Source organism: Pseudophryne corroboree, chromosome 3, assembly GCF_028390025.1.
Source record: "Pseudophryne corroboree isolate aPseCor3 chromosome 3, aPseCor3.hap2, whole genome shotgun sequence".
In the NCBI taxonomy this organism is placed as follows: domain Eukaryota; kingdom Metazoa; phylum Chordata; class Amphibia; order Anura; family Myobatrachidae; genus Pseudophryne; species Pseudophryne corroboree.
The window spans coordinates 80,591,605-80,611,978 of NC_086446.1; the positions used below are offsets into that span (position 1 = coordinate 80,591,605).

The 20,374-nt window shown below is 47.7% G+C and overlaps 1 protein-coding gene across 1 annotated transcript in view; it reads right to left on the minus strand.

Moving 5' to 3' along the window:
• LOC135054807 (NACHT, LRR and PYD domains-containing protein 3-like) overlaps positions 1–20,374 on the minus strand; it is a 430,555-nt gene that overhangs the window by 384,597 nt on the left and 25,584 nt on the right. The window contains exons 2-3 of the mRNA XM_063958167.1: positions 14,741–14,792; positions 14,167–14,457 (exon numbers count right to left, since the gene is read on the minus strand). Of these exons, the coding sequence (XP_063814237.1) occupies positions 14,167–14,457; positions 14,741–14,762 (313 nt within the window). The 5' untranslated portion in view covers positions 14,763–14,792. The remainder of the gene's footprint in view (positions 1–14,166; positions 14,458–14,740; positions 14,793–20,374) is intronic.

Below are 20,374 nucleotides of genomic sequence, written 5' to 3' on the forward strand. Positions count from 1 at the left end.
CTGTCCTGTGTGTGATGTGTCCTCCTGCAGTCAGTATAAGGGGAAGAGCACAGTGACTGTCCTGTGTGTGATGTGTCCTCCTGCAGTCAGTATAAGAGGAAGTGCACAGTGACTGTCCTGTGTGTGATGTGTCCTCCAGCAGTCAGTACAAGAGGAAGTGCACAGTGACTGTCCTGTGTGTGATATGTCCTCCTGCAGTCAGTATAAGAGGAAGTGCACAGTGACTGTCCTGTGTGTGATGTGTCCTCCTGCAGTCAGTATAAGAGGAAGCACACAGTGACTGTCCTGTGTGTGATGTGTCCTCCTGCAGTCAGTATAAGAGGAAGTACACAGTGACTGTCCTGTGTGTGATGTGTCCTCCTGCAGTCAGTATAAGAGGAAGTGCACAGTGACTGTCCTGTGTGTGATGTGACCTCCTGCAGTCAGTATAAGAGGAAGTGCACAGTGACTGTCCTGTGTGTGATGTGTCCTTCTGCGGTCAGTATAAGAAGAAGTGCACAGTGACTGTCCTGTGTGTGATGTGTCCTCCTGCAGTCAGTATAAGAGGAAGTGCACAGTGACTGTCCTGTGTGTGATGTGTCCTCCTGCAATCAGTATAAGAGGAAGTGCACAGTGACTGTCCTGTGTGTGATGTGTCCTTCTGCTGTCAGTATAAGAAGAAGTGCACAGTGACTGTCCTGTGTGTGATGTGTCCTCCTGCAGTCAGTATAAGAGGAAGTGCACAGTGACTGTCCTGTGTGTGATGTGTCCTCCTGCAGTCAGTATAAGAGGAAGTGCACAGTGACTGTCCTGTATGTGATGTGTCCTCCTGCGGTCAGTATAAGAAGAAGTGCACAGTGACTGTCTCTTGTGATGTGTCGTCCTGCAGTCAGTATAAGAGGAAGCGCACTGTGACTGTCCTGTGTGTGAGGTTTCCTCCCGCAGTCAGTATAAAAGGAAGTGCACAGTGACTGTCCTATGTGTGATGTTTCCTCCTGCAGTCAGTATAAGAGGAACAGCACGCTGACTGCCCTGTGTGTTATGTGTCCTCCTGTAGTCAGTATTAGAGGAAGGGCTTAGTGGATTTCCAATATGTGATGTCTACTTCTGCAGTCAGTATAAGAGAAAGTGCACAGTGACTGTTCTGTGTGTGATGTGTCCTCCTGCAATCAGTATAAGAGGAAGTGCACAGTGACTGTCCTGTGTGTGATGTGTCCTCCTGCAGTCAGTATAAGAGGAAGTGCACAGTGACTGTCCTGTGTGTGATGTGTCCTCCTGCAGTCAGTATAAGAGAAAGTGCACAGTGACTGTTCTGTGTGTGATGTGTCCTCCTGCAATCAGTATAAGAGGAAGTGCACAGTGACTGTCCTGTGTGTGATGTGTCCTCCTGCAGTCAGTATAAGAGGAAGTGCACAGTGACTGTCCTGTGTGTGATGTGTCCTCCTGCAGTCAGTATAAGAGGAAGTACACAGTGACTGTCCTGTGTGTGATGTGTCCTCCTGCAGTAAGTATAAGAGAAAGGGCACAGTGACTGTCCTGTGTGTGATGTGTCCTCCTGCAGTCAGAATAAGAGGAAGTGCACAGTGACTGTCCTGTGTGTGATGTGTCCTCCTGCAGTCAGTATAAGGGGAAGTGCACAGTGACTGTCCTGTGTGTGATGTGTCCTCCAGCAGTTAGTATAAGAGGAAGTGCACAGTGACTGTCCTGTGTGTGATGTGTCCTCCTGCAGTCAGTATAAGAGGAAGTGCACAGTGACTGTTCTGTGTGTGATGTGTCCTCCTGCAGTCAGTATAAGAGGAAGTGCACAGTGACTGTCCTGTGTGTGATATGTCCTCCTGCAGTCAGTATAAGAGGAAGTGCACAGTGATTGTCCTGTATGTGATGTGTCCTCCTGCAGTCAGTATAAGAGGAAGTGCACAGTGACTGTACTGTGTGTGATGTGTCCTCCTGCAGTGAGTATAAGAGGAAGAGCACAGTGACTGTCCTGTGTGTGATGTGTCCTCCTGCAGTGAGTATAAGAGGAAGTGCACAGTGACTGTCCTGTGTGTGATGTCTCCTCCTGCAGTCAGTATAACAGAAAGTGAACAGTGTCTGCCCTGTTTGTGATGTGTCCTCCTGCAGTGAGTATAAGAGGAAGAGCACAGTGACTGTCCTGTGTGTGATGTGTCCTCCTGCAGTCAGTATAAGGGGAAGTGCACAGTGACTATACTGTGTGTGATGTGTCCTCCTGCAGTCAGTATAAGAGGAAGTGCACAGTGACTGTCCTGTGTGTGATGTGTCCTCCTGCAGTAAGTATTAGAGGAAGTGCACAGTGACTGTCCTGTGTGTGATGTGTCCTCCTGCAATCAGTATAAGAGGAAGTGCACAGTGACTGTCCTGTGTGTGATATGTCCTCCTGCAGTCAGTATAAGAGGAAGTGCACAGTGACTGTCCTGTGTGTGATATGTTCTCCTGCAGTCAGTATAAGAGGAAGTGCACAGTGACTGTCCTGTATATGATGTGTCCTCCTGCAGTCAGTATAAGAGGAAGTGCACAGTGACTGTCCTGTGTGTGATGTGTCCTCCTGCAGTCAGTATAAGAGGAAGTGCACAGTGACTGTCCTGTGTGTGATGTGTCCTCCTGCAGTCAGTATAAGAGGAAGAGCACAGTGACTGTCCTGTATGTGATGTGTCCTCCTGCAGTAAGTATAAGAGAAAGTGCACAGTGACTGTCCTGTATGTGATGTGTCCTCCTGCAGTCAGTATAAGAGTAAGTGCACAGTGACTGTCCTGTGTGTGATGTGTCCTCCTGCAATCAGTATAAGAGGAAGTGCACAGTGACTGTCCTGTGTGTGATATGTTCTCCTGCAGTCAGTATAAGAGGAAGTGCACAGTGACTGTCCTGTATATGATGTGTCCTCCTGCAGTCAGTATAAGAGGAAGTGCACAGTGACTGTCCTGTGTGTGATGTGTCCTCCTGCAGTCAGTATAAGAGAAAGTGCACAGTGACTGTCCTGTATGTGATGTGTCCTCCTGCAGTCAGTATAAGAGGAAGTGCACAGTGACTGTCCTGTGTGTGATGTGTCCTCCTGCAGTCAGTATAAGAGGAAGTGCACAGTGACTGTCCTGTGTGTGATGTGTCCTCCTGCAATCAGTATAAGAGGTAGTGCACAGTGACTCTCCTGTGTGTGATGTGTCCTCCTGCAGTCAGTATAAGGGGAAGTGCACAGTGACTGTCCTGTATGTGATGTGTCCTCCTGCAGTCAGTATAAGAGGAAGTGCACAGTGACTGTCCTGTGTGTGATGTGTCCTCCTGCAATTAGTATAAGAGGAAGTGCACAGTGACTGTCCTGTGTGTGATGTGTCCTCCTGCAATCAGTATAAGAGGTAGTGCACAGTGACTGTCCTGTGTGTGATGTGTCCTCCTGCAGTCAGTATAAGAGGAAGAGCACAGTGAATGTCCTGTGTGTGATGTGTCCTCCTGCAGTCAGTATAAGAGGAAGTGCACAGTGACTGTCCTGTGTGTGATGTGTCCTCCTGCAGTCAGTATAAGAGGAAGTGCACAGTGACTGTCCTGTGTGTGATATGTCCTCCTGCAGTCAGTATAAGAGGAAGTGCACAGTGACTGTCCTGTGTGTGATGTGTCCTCCTGCAGTCAGTATAAGAGGAAGTGCACAGTGACTGTCCTGTGTGTGATGTGTCCTCCTGCAGTCAGTATAAGAGGAAGTGCACAGTGACTGTCCTGTGTGTGATGTGTCCTCCTGCAGTCAGTATAAGAGGAAGTACACAGTGACTGTCCTGTGTGTGATGTGTCCTTCTGCGGTCAGTATAAGAAGAAGTGCACAGTGACTGTCTTTTGTGATGTGTCGTCCTGCAGTCAGTATAAGAGGAAGCGCACAGAAACTGTCCTGTGTGTGAGGTTTCCTCCCGCAGTCAGTATAAAAGGAAGTGCACAGTGACTGTCCTGTATGTGATGTGTCCTCCTGCAGTCAGTATAAGAGGAAGTGCACAGTGACTGTCCTATGTGTGATGTTTCCTCCTGCAGTCAGTATAAGAGGAACAGCACGCTGATTGTCCTGTGTGTGATGTGTCCTCCTGCAGTCAGTATAAGAGGAAGTGCATATTGGCTGTCCAATATGTGAGGTCTCCCTCTGCAGTCAGTATAAGAGAAAGTGAACAGTGACTGTCTTGTGAGAGATGTTTCCTGCAGTCAGTATAAGAGGAAGTATGCAGTGATTGTCCTGTGTGTGATGTGTCCTCCTTCTGTAAGTATAAGAGAAAGTGCACAGTGACTGTCTTGTGAGAGATGTCTCCTCCTACAGTCAGTATAAGAGGAAGCACACAGTGACTGTCCTGTATGTGATGTGTCCTTCTGCAGTCAGTATAAGAGGAAGTGCACATTGACTGTCCTGTGTGTGATGTGTCCTTCTGCAATAAGTATAAGAGGAAGCACACAGTGACTGTCCTGTATGTGATGTGTCCTCCTGCAGTCAGTATAAGAGGAAGTGCACAGTGACTATCCTGTATGTGATCTGTCCTCCTGCAGTCAGTATAAGAGGAAGTGCACAGTGACTATCCTGTGTGTGAGGTTTCCTCCCGCAGTCAGTATAAAAGGAAGAGCACAGTGACTGTCCTGTGTGTGATGTGTCCTCCTGCAGTCAGTATAAGAGGAAGTGCACAGTGACTGTCCTGTGTGTGATGTGTCCTCCTGCAGTCAGTACAAGAGGAAGTGCACAGTGACTGTCCTGTGTGTGATGTTTCCTCCTGCAGTCAGTATAAGAGGAAGAGCACACTGACTGCCCTGTGTGTTATGTGTCCTCCTGTAGTCAGTATTAGAGGAAGGGCATAGTGGATTTCCAATATGTGATGTCTACTTCTGCAGTCAGTATAAGAGAAAGTGCACAGTGACTGTTCTGTGTGTGATGTGTCCTCCTGCACTCAGTATAAGAGGAATTGCACAGTGATTGTCCTGTGTGTGATGTGTCCTCCTGCAGTCAGTATAAGAGGAAGTGCATATTGGCTGTCCAATATGTGAGGTCTCCTTCTGCAGCCAGTATAAGAGAAAGTGCACAGTGACCGTCTTGTGAGAGATGTGTCCTCCTGCAGTCAGTATAAGAGGAAGCACACAGTGACTGTCCTGTATGTGATGTGTCCTCCTGCAGTCAGTATAAGAGGAAGTGCACAGTGATTGTCCTGTGTGTGATGTGTCCTCCTCCAGTCAGTATAAGAGGAAGTGCATATTGGCTGTCCAATATGTGAGGTCTCCTTCTGCAGTCAGTATAAGAGAAAGTGAACAGTGACTGTCTTGTGAGAGATGTCTCCTCCTGCAGTCAGTATAAGAGGAAGTGCACAGTGACTGTCCTGTGTGTGATGTGTCCTCCTGCAGTCAGTATAAGAGGAAGTGCACAGTGACTGTCCTGTGTGTGATGTGTCCTCCTGCAGTCAGTATAAGAGGAAGCACACAGTGACTGTCCTGTATGTGATGTGTCCTCCTGCAGTCAGTATAAGAGGAAGTGCACAGTGACTGTCCTGTGTGTGATGTGTCCTCCTGCAGTCAGTATAAGAGGTAGAGCACAGTGACTGTCCTGTGTGTGATGTGTCCTCCTACAGTCAGTATAAGAGGAAGCACACAGTGACTGTCCTGTATGTGATGTGTCCTCCTGCAGTCAGTATAAGAGGAAGTGCACAGTGACTGTCCTGTGTGTGATGTGTCCTCCTGCAATCAGTATAAGTGGAAGCACACAGTGATTGTCCTGTATGTGATGTGTCCTCCTGCAGTCAGTATAAGAGGAAGTGCATATTGGCTGTCCAATATGTGAGGTCTCCTTCTGCAGTCAGTATAAGAGAAAGTGAACAGTGACTGTCTTGTGAGAGATGTTTCCTGCAGTCAGTATAAGAGGAAGTACACAGTGACTGTCCTGTGTGTGATGTGTCCTCCTGCAGTCAGTATAAGAGGAAGTGCACAGTGACTGTCCTGTGTGTGATGTGTCCTCCTGCAGTCAGTATAAGAGGAAGTGCACAGTGACTGTCCTGTGTGTGATATGTCCTCCTGCAGTCAGTATAAGAGGAAGTGCACAGTGATTGTCCTGTATGTGATGTGTCCTCCTGCAGTCAGTATAAGAGGAAGTGCACAGTGACTGTCCTGTGTGTGATGTGTCCTCCTGCAGTAAGTATAAGAGAAAATGCACAGTGACTGTCCTGTATGTGATGTGTCCTCCTGCAGTCAGTATAAGAGGAAGTGCACAGTGACTGTCCTGTGTGTGATATGTCCTCCTGCAGTCAGTATAAGAGGAAGTGCACAGTGATTGTCCTGTATGTGATGTGTCCTCCTGCAGTCAGTATAAGAGGAAGTGCACAGTGACTGTCCTGTGTGTGATGTGTCCTCCTGCAGTAAGTATAAGAGAAAATGCACAGTGACTGTCCTGTATGTGATGTGTCCTCCTGCAGTCAGTATAAGAGGAAGTGCACAGTGACTGTCCTGTGTGATGTGTCCTCCTGCAGTGAGTATAACAGGAAGAGCACAGTGACTGTCCTGTGTGTGATGTGTCCTCCTGCAGTCAGTATAAGAGGAAGTGCACAGTGACTGTCCTGTGTGATGTGTCCTCCTGCAGTGAGTATAAGAGGAAGGGCACAGTGACTGTCCTGTGTGTGATGTGTCCTCCTGCAGTGAGTATAAGAGGAAGTGCACAGTGACTGTCCTGTGTGTGATGTCTCCTCCTGCAGTCAGTATAACAGAAAGTGAACAGTGTCTGCCCTGTTTGTGATGTGTCCTCCTGCAGTGAGTATAAGAGGAAGAGCACAGTGACTGTCCTGTGTGTGATGTGTCCTCCTGCAGTCAGTATAAGGGGAAGTGCACAGTGACTATACTGTGTGTGATGTGTCCTCCTGCAGTCAGTATAAGAGGAAGTGCACAGTGACTGTCCTGTGTGTGATGTGTCCTCCTGCAGTAAGTATTAGAGGAAGTGCACAGTGACTGTCCTGTGTGTGATGTGTCCTCCTGCAGTCAGTATAAGAGGAAGTGCACAGTGACTGTCCTGTGTGTGGTGTCCTCCTGCAATCAGTATAAGAGGAAGTGCACAGTGACTGTCCTGTGTGTGATATGTCCTCCTGCAGTCAGTATAAGAGGAAGTGCACAGTGACTGTCCTGTGTGTGATATGTCCTCCTGCAGTCAGTATAAGAGGAAGTGCACAGTGACTGTCCTGTATGTGATGTGTCCTCCTGCAGTCAGTATAAGAGGAAGTGCACAGTGACTGTCCTGTGTGTGATGTGTCCTCCTGCAGTCAGTATAAGAGGAAGAGCACAGTGACTGTCCTGTGTGTGATGTGTCCTCCTGCAGTCAGTATAAGAGGAAGTGCACAGTGACTGTCCTGTGTGTGATGTGTCCTCCTGCAGTCAGTATAAGAGGAAGTGCACAGTGACTGTCCTGTGTGTGATGTGTCCTCCTGCAGTCAGTATAAGAGGAAGTGCACAGTGACTGTCCTGTATGTGATGTGTCCTCCTGCAGTCAGTATAAGAGGAAGTGCACAGTGACTGTCCTGTGTGTGATGTGTCCTCCTGCAGTAAGTATAAGAGAAAGTGCACAGTGACTGTCCTGTATGTGATGTGTCCTCCTGCAGTCAGTATAAGAGGAAGTGCACAGTGACTGTCCTGTGTGTGATGTGTCCTCCTGCAGTCAGTATAAGAGGAAGTGCACAGTGACTGTCCTGTGTGTGATGTGTCCTCCTGCAATCAGTATAAGAGGAAGTGCACAGTGACTGTCCTGTGTGTGATATGTTCTCCTGCAGTCAGTATAAGAGGAAGTGCACAGTGACTGTCCTGTATATGATGTGTCCTCCTGCAGTCAGTATAAGAGGAAGTGCACAGTGACTGTCCTGTGTGTGATGTGTCCTCCTGCAGTCAGTATAAGAGGAAGAGCACAGTGACTGTCCTGTATGTGATGTGTCCTCCTGCAGTCAGTATAAGAGGAAGTGCACAGTGACTGTCCTGTGTGTGATGTGTCCTCCTGCAATCAGTATAAGAGGTAGTGCACAGTGACTGTCCTGTGTGTGATGTGTCCTCCTGCAATCAGTATAAGAGGAAGTGCACAGTGACTGTCCTGTGTGTGATGTGTCCTCCTGCAATCAGTATAAGAGGAAGAGCACAGTGACTGTCCTGTGTGTTATCTGTCCTCCTGCAGTCAGTATAAGAGGAAGTGCACAGTGACTGTCCTGTGTGTGATGTGTCCTCCTGCAGTCAGTATAAGAGGAAGTGCACAGTGACTGTCCTGTGTGTGATGTGTCCTCCTGCAGTCAGTATAAGAGGAAGTGCACAGTGACTGTCCTGTGTGTGATGTGTCCTCCTGCAGTCAGTATAAGAGGAAGAGCACAGTGACTGTCCTGTATGTGATGTGTCCTCCTGCAGTCAGTATAAGAGGAAGTGCACAGTGACTGTCCTGTGTGTGATGTGTCCTCCTGCAGTCAGTATAAGAGGAAGTGCACAGTGACTGTCCTGTGTGTGATGTGTCCTCCTGCAGTCAGTATAAGAGGAAGTGCACAGTGACTGTCCTGTGTGTGATGTGTCCTCCTGCAATCAGTATAAGAGGAAGTGCACAGTGACTGTCCTGTGTGTGATGTGTCCTCCTGCAGTCAGTATAAGAGGAAGTGCACAGTGACTGTCCTGTGTGTGATGTGTCCTCCTGCAGTCAGTATAGGAGGAAGTGCACAGTGACTGTCCTGTGTGTGATGTGTCCTCCTGCAGTCAGTATAAGAGGAAGTGCACAGTGACTGTCCTGTGTGTGATGTGTCCTCCTGCAATCAGTATAAGAGGAAGTGCACAGTGACTGTCCTGTGTGTGATGTGTCCTCCTGAAGTCAGTATAAGGGGAAGTGCACAGTGACTGTCCTGTATGTGATGTGTCCTCCTGCAGTCAGTATAAGAGGAAGTGCACAGTGACTGTCCTGTGTGTGATGTGTCCTCCTGAAGTCAGTATAAGGGGAAGTGCACAGTGACTGTCCTGTATGTGATGTGTCCTCCTGCAGTCAGTATAAGAGGAAGTGCACAGTGACTGTCCTGTGTGTGATGTGTCCTCCTGCAATCAGTATAAGAGGAAGTGCACAGTGACTGTCCTGTGTGTGATGTGTCCTCCTGAAGTCAGTATAAGGGGAAGTGCACAGTGACTGTCCTGTATGTGATGTGTCCTCCTGCAGTCAGTATAAGAGGAAGTGCACAGTGACTGTCCTGTGTGTGATGTGTCCTCCTGCAGTCAGTATAAGAGGAAGTGCACAGTGACTGTCCTGTATGTGATGTGTCCTCCTGCAGTCAGTATAAGAGGAAGTGCACAGTGACTGTCCTGTGTGTGATGTGTCCTCCTGCAATCAGTATAAGAGGTAGTGCACAGTGACTGTCCTGTGTGTGATGTGTCCTCCTGCAATCAGTATAAGAGGAAGTGCACAGTGACTGTCCTGTGTGTGATGTGTCCTCCTGCAGTCAGTATAAGAGGAAGTGCACAGTGACTGTCCTGTATGTGATGTGTCCTCCTGCAGTCAGTATAAGAGGAAGTGCACAGTGACTGTCCTGTGTGTGATGTGTCCTCCTGCAGTCAGTATAAGAGGAAGTGCACAGTGACTGTCCTGTGTGTGATGTGTCCTCCTGCAGTCAGTATAAGAGGAAGTGCACAGTGACTGTCCTGTGTGTGATGTGTCCTCCTGCAGTCAGTATAAGAGGAAGTGCACAGTGACTGTCCTGTGTGTGATGTGTCCTCCTGCAGTCAGTATAAGAGGAAGTGCACAGTGACTGTCATGTGTGTGATGTGTACTCCTGCAGTCAGTATAAGAGGAAGTGCACAGTGACTGTCCTGTGTGGGATGTGTCCTCCTGCAGTCAGTATAAGAGGAAGTGCACAGTGACTGTCCTGTGTGTGATGTGTCCTCCTGCAGTCAGTATAAGAGGAAGTGTACAGTGACTGTCTTGTGTGATGTGTCGTCCTGCAGTCAGTATAAGAGGTAGTGCACAGTGACTGTCCTGTGTGTGATGTGTCCTCCTGCAATCAGTATAAGAGGAAGTGCACAGTGACTGTCCTGTGTGTGATGTGTCCTCCTGCAGTCAGTATAAGAGGAAGTGCACAGTGACTGTCCTGTATGTGATGTGTCCTCCTGCAGTCAGTATAAGAGGAAGTGCACAGTGACTGTCCTGTGTGTGATGTGTCCTCCTGCAGTCAGTATAAGAGGAAGTGCACAGAAACTGTCCTGTGTGTGAGGTTTCCTCCCGCAGTCAGTATAAAAGGAAGTGCACAGTGACTGTCCTATGTGTGATGTTTCCTCCTGCAGTCAGTATAAGAGGAACAGCACGCTGACTGCCCTGTGTGTTATGTGTCCTCCTGTAGTCAGTATTAGAGGAAGGGCATAGTGGATTTCCAATATGTGATGTCTACTTCTGCAGTCAGTATAAGAGAAAGTGCACAGTGACTGCTCTGTGTGTGATGTGTCCCCCTGCACTCAGTATAAGAGGAAGTGCACACTTATTGTCCTGTGTGTGATGTGTCCTCCTGCAGTCAGTATAAGAGGAAGTCCATATTGGCTGTCCAATATGTGAGGTCTCCTTCTGCAGTCAGTATAAGAGAAAGTGAACAGTGACTGTCTTGTGAGAGATGTTTCCTGCAGTCAGTATAAGAGGAAGTACGCAGTGATTGTCCTGTGTGTGATGTGTCCTCCTGCTGTAAGTATAAGAGAAAGTGCACAGTGACTGTCTTGTGAGAGATGTCTCCTCCTACAGTCAGTATAAGAGGAAGCACACAGTGACTGTCCTGTATGTGATGTGTCCTCCTGCAGTCAGTATAAGAGGAAGCACACAGTGACTGTCCTGTATGTGATGTGTCCTCCTGCAGTCAGTATAAGAGGAAGCACACAGTGACTGTCCTGTATGTGATGTGTCCTCCTGCAGTCAGTATAAGAGGAAGTGCACAGTGATTGTCCTGTGTGTGATGTGTCCTCCTGCAGTCAGTATAAGAGGAAGTGCACAGTGACTGTCCTGTGTGTGATGTGTCCTCCTGCAATTAGTATAAGAGGAAGCACACAGTGACTGTCCTGTATGTGATGTTTCCTCCTGCAGTCAGTATAAGAGGAAGTGCACAGTGACTGTCCTGTGTGTTATGTGTCCTCCTGCAATCAGTATAAGAGGTAGTGCACAGTGACTGTCCTGTGTGTGATGTGTCCTCCTGCAATCAGTATAAGAGGAAGTGCACAGTGACTGTCCTGTGTGTGATGTGTCCTCCTGCAGTCAGTATAAGAGGAAGTGCACAGTGACTGTCCTGTGTGTGATGTGTCCTCCTGCAGTCAGTATAAGAGGAAGTGCACAGTGACTGTCCTGTGTGTGATGTGTCCTCCTGCAGTCACTATAAGAGGAAGTGCACAGTGACTGTCCTGTGTGTGATGTGACCTCCTGCAGTCAGTATAAGAGGAAGTGCACAGTGACTGTCCTGTGTGTGATGTGTCCTCCTGCAGTCAGTATAAGAGGAAGTGCACAGTGACTGTCCTGTGTGTGATGTGTCCTCCTGCAGTCAGTATAAGAGGAAGTGCACAGTGACTGTCCTGTATGTGATGTGTCCTCCTGCAGTCAGTATAAGAGGAAGTGCACAGTGACTGTCCTGTGTGTGGTGTCCTCCTGCAGTCAGTATAAGAGGAAGTGCACAGTGACTGTCCTGTGTGTGATGTGTCCTCCTGCAGTCAGTATAAGAGGAAGAGCACAGTGACTGTCCTGTGTGTGATGTGTCCTCCTGCAGTCAATATAAGAGGAAGTGCACAGTGACTGTCCTGTGTGTGATGTGTCCTCCTGCAGTCAGTATAAGAGGAAGTGCACAGTGACTGTCCTGTGTGTGATGTGTCCTCCTGCAGTCAGTATAAGAGGAAGTGCACAGTGACTGTCCTGTGTGTGATGTGTCCTCCTGCAATCAGTATAAGAGGAAGTGCACAGTGACTGTCCTGTGTGTGATGTGTCCTCCTGCAATCAGTATAAGAGGAAGTGCACAGTGACTGTCCTGTGTGTGATGTGTCCTCCTGCAATCAGTATAAGAGGAAGTGCACAGTGGCTGTCCTGTGTGTGACGTGTCCTCCTGCAGTGAGTATAAGAGGAAGTGCACAGTGACTGTCCTGTGTGTGATGTGTCCTCCTGCAGTCAGTATAAGAGGAAGTGCACAGTGACTGTCCTGTGTGTGATGTGTCCTCTTGCAGTCAGTATAAGAGGAAGTACACAGTGACTGTCCTGTATGTGATGTGTCCTCCTGCAGTCAGTATAAGAGGAAGTGCACAGTGACTGTCCTGTGTGTGATATCTCCTCTTGCAGTCAGTATAACAGAAAGTGAAAAGTGTCTGCCCTGTGTGTGATGTGTCCTCCTGCAGTCAGTATAAGAGGAAGTGTACAGTTACTGTCCTGTGTGTGATGTGTCCTCCTGCAGTCAGTATAAGTGGAAGAGCACAGTGACTGTCCTGTGTGTGATGTGTCCTCCTGCAGTCAGTATAAGAGGAAGTGCACAGTGACTGTCCTGTGTGTGATGTGTCCTCCTGCAGTCAGTATAAGAGGAAGTGCACAGTGACTGTCCTGTGTGTGATGTGTCCTCCTGCAGTCAGTATAAGAGGAAGTGCACAGTGACTGTACTGTGTGTGATGTGTCCTCCTGCAGTCAGTATAAGAGGAAGTGCTCAGTGACTGTCCTGTGTGTGATGTGTCCTCCTGCAGATAGAATAAGAGGAAGTGCACAGTGACTGTCCTGTGTGTGATGTGTCCTCCTGCAGTCAGTATAAGAGGAAGTGCACAATGCCTGTCCTGTGTGTGATGTGTCCTCCTGCAGTCAGTATAAGAGGAAGTGCACAGTGACTGTCCTGTGTGTGATGTGTCCTCCTGCAATCAGTATAAGAGTAAGTGCACAGTGACTGTCCTGTGTGTGATGTGTCATCCTGCAGTCAGTATAAGGGGATGTGTACAGTGACTGTCCTGTGTGTGATGTGTCCTCCTGCAGTCAGTATAAGAGTAAGTGCACAGTGACTGTCCTGTGTGTGATGTGTCATCCTGCAGTCAGTATAAGGGGATGTGTACAGTGACTGTCCTGTGTGTGATGTGTCCTCCTGCAGTCAGTATAAGAGTAAGTGCACAGTGACTGTCCTGTGTGTGATGTGTCCTCCTGCAGTCAGTATAAGAGGAAGTACACAGTGACTGTCCTGTGTGTGATGTGTCCTCCTGCAGTCAGTATAAGAGGAAGTGCACAGTGACTGTCCTGTGTGTGATGTGTCCTCCTGCAATCAGTATAAGAGTAAGTGCACAGTGACTGTCCTGTGTGTGATGTGTCCTCCTGCAGTCAGTATAAGGGGATGTGTACAGTGACTGTCCTGTGTGTGATGTGTCCTCCTGCAGTCAGTATAAGAGTAAGTGCACAGTGACTGTCCTGTGTGTGATGTGTCCTCCTGCAGTCAGTATAAGAGGAAGTGCACAGTGACTGTCCTGTGTGATGTGTCCTCCTGCAGTCAGTATAAAAGGAAGAGCACAGTGACTGTCCTGTGTGTGATGTGTCCTCCTGCAGTCAGTATAAAAGGAAGAGCACAGTGACTGTCCTGTGTGTGATGTGTCCTCCTGCAGTCAGTATAAGAGGAAGTGCACAGTGACTGTCCTGTGTGTGATGTGTCCTCCTGCAGTCAGTATAAGAGGAAGTGCACAGTGGCTGTCCTGTGTGTGATGTGTCCTCCTGCAGTCAGTATAAGAGGAAGAGCACAGTGACTGTCCTGTGTGTGATGTGTCCTCCTGCAGTCAGTATAAAAGGAAGAGCACAGTGACTGTCCTGTGTGTGATGTATCCTCCTGCAGTCAGTATAAGAGGAAGCGCACAGTGACTGTCCTGTGTGTGATGTGTCCTCCTGCAGTCAGTATAAGAGGAAGTGCACAGTGACTGTCCTGTGTGTGATGTGTCCTCCTGCAGCCAGTATAAGAGAAAGCAAACATTGATTGTCCTGTGTATGACAGTGGTAATACAGATACTAGGTGGCTGCAGGTTCTGAATATATTCCACCCAGATCATAATATTCCCACCAACTAACATCACTGCCAACAATCACAAACAGTGACTACGTTCATCATTGTGAAGAATACTGTGATTAAATATCATTAAATGGGTTGTTTTTGACTCCTATGAAAAAAATCACTGGCAATCCTTGTGGGAAAAGGGCCACTATACCATGTTACTAGAACTCACCACTTTGTGTCACTTTCTGACGTAGATCCTCAGCACGTCCCGTAAGATTGATCAGTTGTAAGACCTCTATGGCCACAACAACAGCCATCTCCTCTCCATATACGTTTATGAGGAGGTCTTTTGTGTCAATGTAATCGGCGTTTTCTGTACGCCCACGTGGGATGGGGCCTCGTCCTCCTCTGGAGAATTCAGACAACCTGGACTTAAACCTGTTGAAGTTATACTGTGTCAGATCTTCCAGAGCCTCGCACAGAATATCTCCAGGTGTTCTGCTCATCGCTCCCCGAGTCCCTGGTGGGAACAGAGTAATGTCCTATAAATGTTTCACAGAGACCTTCACCAGAGGGAAATCAGTTATTCCCATTACCCTGAAATACAGCTGATCCTGATAACATATGCATACAGAGCTGAAGTCAAAAATGACAAGGAATGCAGTTAGTAAAAGCTGCAGGAGGGTGCACACAAGCCAACAATTTAAATTAATTTAATCATCTTATTAATGACCCACTGCACAGTGTGATAAAACAGTTAAGTGTAAGTGTAAGAATGAATTGTTGTAAAATTGGTTACTTACTTTTTAATGAGGATGCAGCCATCTCACAGGAGACAATTAGATCCTATTTATCCTAGTGGAAAAAAATATTGAGATTTATTTCCAAAGCACTTTGGAACCTTTAATTGCTTACTGACCTGTTACAGAGGTGATTATGTACCCATGACCCATTATCTAACTAGCCCCTTCGATATAGAATAGCAGCAGACAGTTTAGAGATTGAGCAAATAATTGGCGCCAGGTGATACTTGGTATCTAGTTACATTAATGCTAGCTCTTTATCGAGTAATTTCAATAAACCAGATTCAATCAAAAGGCCAATATTTAGAAGACACATTAGGTAGTGTATAACCAGAGGCATTACTGTTCTAAAATAAGACTGACAGCTTTGGAGTTGATGTGTTGATAAAATAAATGGGAAAATATAGGTAGAACTTGTACTCAAAACTAATGCAACCAGAAAGAAAAAAAAGGTACAACATGACAAAGGGAATACAATAAAATCACTCATCCTGCAGGAGGTCAAAAGCCAAAATACAGCATCTGATTATTACAGAAAATGAACACCATGGGCAATATTTACTAATATTCGTGTTTTGGCCGTTTTGAAGGGTGTTTGAACTCGAATGGTATCGGGTGCAATTTACTGCAACTTTTTGAATCCTGATACGATCATTCACTAAGCTGCCGTGGTTTGCACAATCGTTTTTTCCGATGTCGATGTGATTCGTAATATCAGGCAGTGTTTTACGGGAGTGATGAGTAAAACACTGCCTGACAAAACACAAGGAATCCCGGCCGGATCTGTGAGATCCATGCAGGGCTTCATTGTGTACCTTAAAAAGTTGATTAAAGTCTTTAAAATTCAAAAAAAATTGCGTGGGGTCCCCCCTCCTAAGCATAACCAGCCTCGGGCTCTTTGAGCCGGGCCTGGTTGTAAAAATGTGGGGGGGGGAATGACAGGGGTTCCCCCATATTTAATTAACCAGCACCGGGCTCTGCGCCTGGTCCTGGTTCCAAAAATACAGGGGACAAAAAGCGTAGGGGTCCCCCGTATTTTTAAAACCAGTACCGGGCTCCACTAGCCAGGTACATAATGCCACAGCCAGGGGACACTTTTATACTGGTCCCTGCGGCCCTGGCATTACATACCCCACTAGTCACCCCTGGCCGGGGTACCCTGGAGGAGTGGGGACCCCTTCAATCAAGGGGTCCCCCCCTCCAGCCACCCAAGGGCCAGGGGTGAAGTCCGAGGCTGTCCCCCCCATCCAAGGGCGGTGGATGGGGGGCTGATAGCCTTGTGAAAAATGGTGAATATTGTTTTTAGTAGCAGTACTACAAGTCCCAGCAAGCCTCCCCCGCAAGCTGGTACTTGGAGAACCACAAGTACCAGTATGCGGTGGGAAAACCGGGCCCGCTGGTACCTGTAGTACTACTACTAAAAAAATACCCCAATAAAAACAGGACACACACACCGTGACAGTGCAACTTTATTACATACATGCACACCAACATACACACATACTTACCTATGTTCCCACGAGGCTCGGTCCTCTTCTCCATGTAGAATCCTAGGGGTACCTGTTGGAAAAAAAATATACTCACATAATCCAGTGAAGAATCCGGCCTTTGAATAATCCACATACTTGGCAAAAAAATAAAACGCAAACCCGACCACGCACTGAAAGGGGTCCCATGTTTACACATGGGACCCCTTTCCCCGACTGCCAGGATTCCCCCCCCTGACTCCTGTCAAAGACGGTCCCTTCAGCCAACCAGGGAGCGCCACATCGTGGTACCCTCCTGATTGGCTGTGTGCTCCTGTAGTGTCTGTCAGGCAGCACACGGCAGTGACACAATGTAGCGCCTATGCGCTCCATTGTAGCCAATGGTGGGAACTTTGCGGTCAGCGGTTGACCGAAAGTAACCTCACCGCTGACCGCAAAGTTCCCACCATTGGCTACAATGGAGCGCATAGGCGCTACATTGTTTCACTGCTGTGTGCTGCCTGACAGACACTACAGGAGCACACAGCCAATCAGGAGGGTGCCACGACGTGGCGCTCCCTGATTGGCTGAAGGGACCCTCTTTGACACGAGTCAGGGGGGGTTCTGGCAGTCGGGGAAAGGGGTCCCAAGTGTAAACATGGGACCCCTTTCAGTGCGTGGTCGGGTTTGCATTTTATTTTTTTGCCAAGTACGTGGATTATTCAAAGGCCGGATTCTTCACTGGATTATGTGAGTATATTTTTTTCCAACAGGTACCCCTAGGATTCTACATGGAGAAGAGGACCGAGCCTTGTGGGAACATAGGTAAGTATGTGTGTATGTTGGTGTGCATGTATGTAATAAAGTTGTACTGTCACAGTGTGTGTGTCCTGTTTTTATTGGTTTTTTTTTTAGTATTAGTACTACAGGTACCAGCGGGCCCGGTTTTCCACCGCATGCTGGTACTTGTGGTTCTCCAAGTACCAGCTTGCGGGGGAGGCTTGCTGGGACTTGTAGTACTGCTACTAAAAACAATATTCACCATTTTTCACAAGGCTATCAGCCCCCCATCCGCAGCCCTTGGATGGGGGGGGACAGCCTCGGGCTTCACCCCTGGTCCTTGGGTGGCTGGAGGGGGGGACCCCTTGATTGAAGGGGTCCCCACTCCTCCAGGGTACCCCGGCCAGGGGTGACTAGTGGGGTATGTAATGCCAGGGCCGCAGGGACCAGTATAAAAGTGTCCCCCAGCTGTGGCATTATTTACCTGGCTAGTGGAGCCCGGTGCTGGTTTTAAAAATACGGGGGACCCCTACGCTTTTTGTCCCCCGTATTTTTGGAACCAGGACCAGGCGCAGAGCCCAGTGCTGGTTGATTAAATATGGGGGAACCCCTGTCATTCCCCCCCCCATATTTTTTCAACCAGGGCCGGCTCAAAGAGCCCGGGGCTGGTTATGCTTAGGAGGGGGGACCCCACACAATTTTTTTTTCAGTTTTAACACTAAACAGACTCTTTCCCATAGATAACCATGCACAGATCCCACTGATCCGTACATGGTTATCCAAACTCGACTGGAAAAAGCAGGTCTATTTTTTTTGCTGCTTTTTTTAACGAAACGAAAAAAAACAGACCCGCACTTGAGCACTCAGAAACTAACACCCAAATACGAAAGAATAGCAAATGCCCGTATTGTATGATATAACAGCCGCATTTCACCGATGATCTATTCATTCATATTTCGGAAGGTTGTCATTCAAACCATTTACGAATAGACCAGACACTGCAGAGATTGGTGCTTAGTGAACTCCCGGTTTGGGACTTAGAAAAAAAAACACAAATCGGCCAAACTCGAATTATTAGTAAATACTGGCCCATGCATTTTGCAGAACTCAGGGCCTGATTCAGAGATGGATGGAATTGCAGAGCTGCACACAACTGGTTTTGAAATTCCATCCATCAAAATGCAAAAGTAGGGGTGTATATGAAGTAGACAACTCCTACATTGTATTTTCAATCCAAGTGCAGTGTCCGTAGATCACCAAATTCGGCAATTACTCAGCCTGGCCGTTTCCAGGCAGCTTGTGATGCCAGGAAGTATGCGTGCAGCCAAGCAGACCCTGGCCGCGCCTCTTCTGGAAAATGGGGCCGATATGCCCCCATTTCTGATAGAGATGTGCAGCGGGCATTTTTCGGGTTTTGTGTTTTGGTTTTGGATTCGGACGCATTTTGGAAAAACCTCCCTTTTGAATTTTTGTCGGATTCGGGTGTGTTTTGGATTCGGGAGTTTGTTTTTCAAAACACCCTCAAAAACAGCTTAAATCATAGAATTTGGGGGTAATTTTGATCCTATAGTATTATTAACCTCAATAACCATAATTTCCACTCATTTACAGTCTATTCTGAACACCTCACACCTCACAATATTATTTTTAGTCTGAAAATTTGCACCAAGGTCGCTGCATGACTAAGCTAAGCGACCCAAGTGGGCAGCACAAACACCTGGCCCATCTAAGAGTGGCACTGCAGTGTCAGACAGGATGGCACTTAAAAAAATAGTTCCCAAACAGCTCATGATGCAAAGATAAATTAAAAAAAGAGGTGCAAGATGGAATTGTCTTTGGGCCCTCCCACCCACCTTTATGTTGTACAAACAGGACATGCACACTTTAACAAACCAATCATTTCAGCGACAGAGTCTGCCACATGACTGTGGCTGAAATGACTGGTTGGTTTGGGCCCCCACCAAAAAAGAAGCAATCAATCTCTCCTTGCACAAACTGGCTCTACAGAGGCAAGATGTCCACCTCATCCTCATCCCCCGATTCCTCACCCCTTTCACTGTGTACATCCTCCTCCTCACAGAGTATTAATTCGTCCCCACTGGAATCCACCATCACAGGTTCCTGTGTACTTTCTGGAGGCAATTGCTGGTAAATGTCTCCACAGAGGAATTTATTATAATTCATGTTGATGAACATCATCTTCTCCACATTTTCTGGAAGTAACCTCCTACGTCGATCGCTGACAAGGTGACCGACTGCAGTAAACACTCTTTTGGAGTACACACTGGAGGGGGGGCAACTTAGGTGAAATAAAGCCAGTTTGGGCCTCCAAACTGCCTCTTTATCCTGCCAGTATATGTACGGACTGTCTGACATGCCTACTTGGATGCCGTCACTCATATAATCCTCCACCATTCTTTCAATGGTGACAGAATCATATGCAGTGACAGTAGACAACATGTCAGTAATCGTTGGCAGGTCCTTCAGTCCGAACCAGATGTCAGCACTTGCTCCTGACTGCCCTGCATCACCGCCAGCAGGTTGTTTTGAAAATTTTATCCTTTTCCTGACAGCTCCAGTGGCGGTAGAAAATGAAGGAGGAGCTGTTGGCGGGTCACGTTCCGCTTGACTTGACAAGTGTCTCACCAGCAGGTCTTTGAACATCAGCAGACTTGTGTCTGCCAGAAAGAGAGATACAATGTAGGCTTTAAACCTAGGATCGAGCACGGTGGCCAAAATGTAGTGCTCTGATTTCAACAGATTGACCACCCGTGAATCCTGGTTAAGCGAAGGAAGGGCTCCATCCACAAGTCCCACATGCCTAGCGGAATCGCTCCATTTTAGCTCCTCCTTCAATCTCTCCAGCTGCTTCTGCAAAAGCCTGATGAGGGAAATGACCTGACTTAGGCTGGCAGTGTCTGAACTGACTACACGTGTGGCAAGTTCAAAGGGTTGGAGAACCTTGCACAACATGGAAATCATTCTCCATTGCGCTTGAGTCAAGTGCATTCCCCCTACTTTGCTTACTGTATATCGTAGGCAGATGTATAAGTTTGAATGGCCTTTTACTGCTCCTCCATCCTCTGAAGCATATAGAGGGTTGAATTCCACCTCGTTACCACCTCTTGCTTCAGCTGATGGCAGGGCAGGTTCAGGAGTGTTTGCTGGCGCTCCAGTCTTCGGCACACGGTAGCTGAATGCCGAAAGTGGCCCACAATTCTTCGGGCCACCGACAGCATCTCCTGCACGCCCCTGTCATTTAAAAAAAAATTATGCACCACCAAATTCATTGTATATGCAAAACATGGGACGAGCTGGAATTTGCCCACATGTAATGCACGCACAATATTGGTGGCTTTGTCCGATGTCACAAATCCCCAGGAGAGTC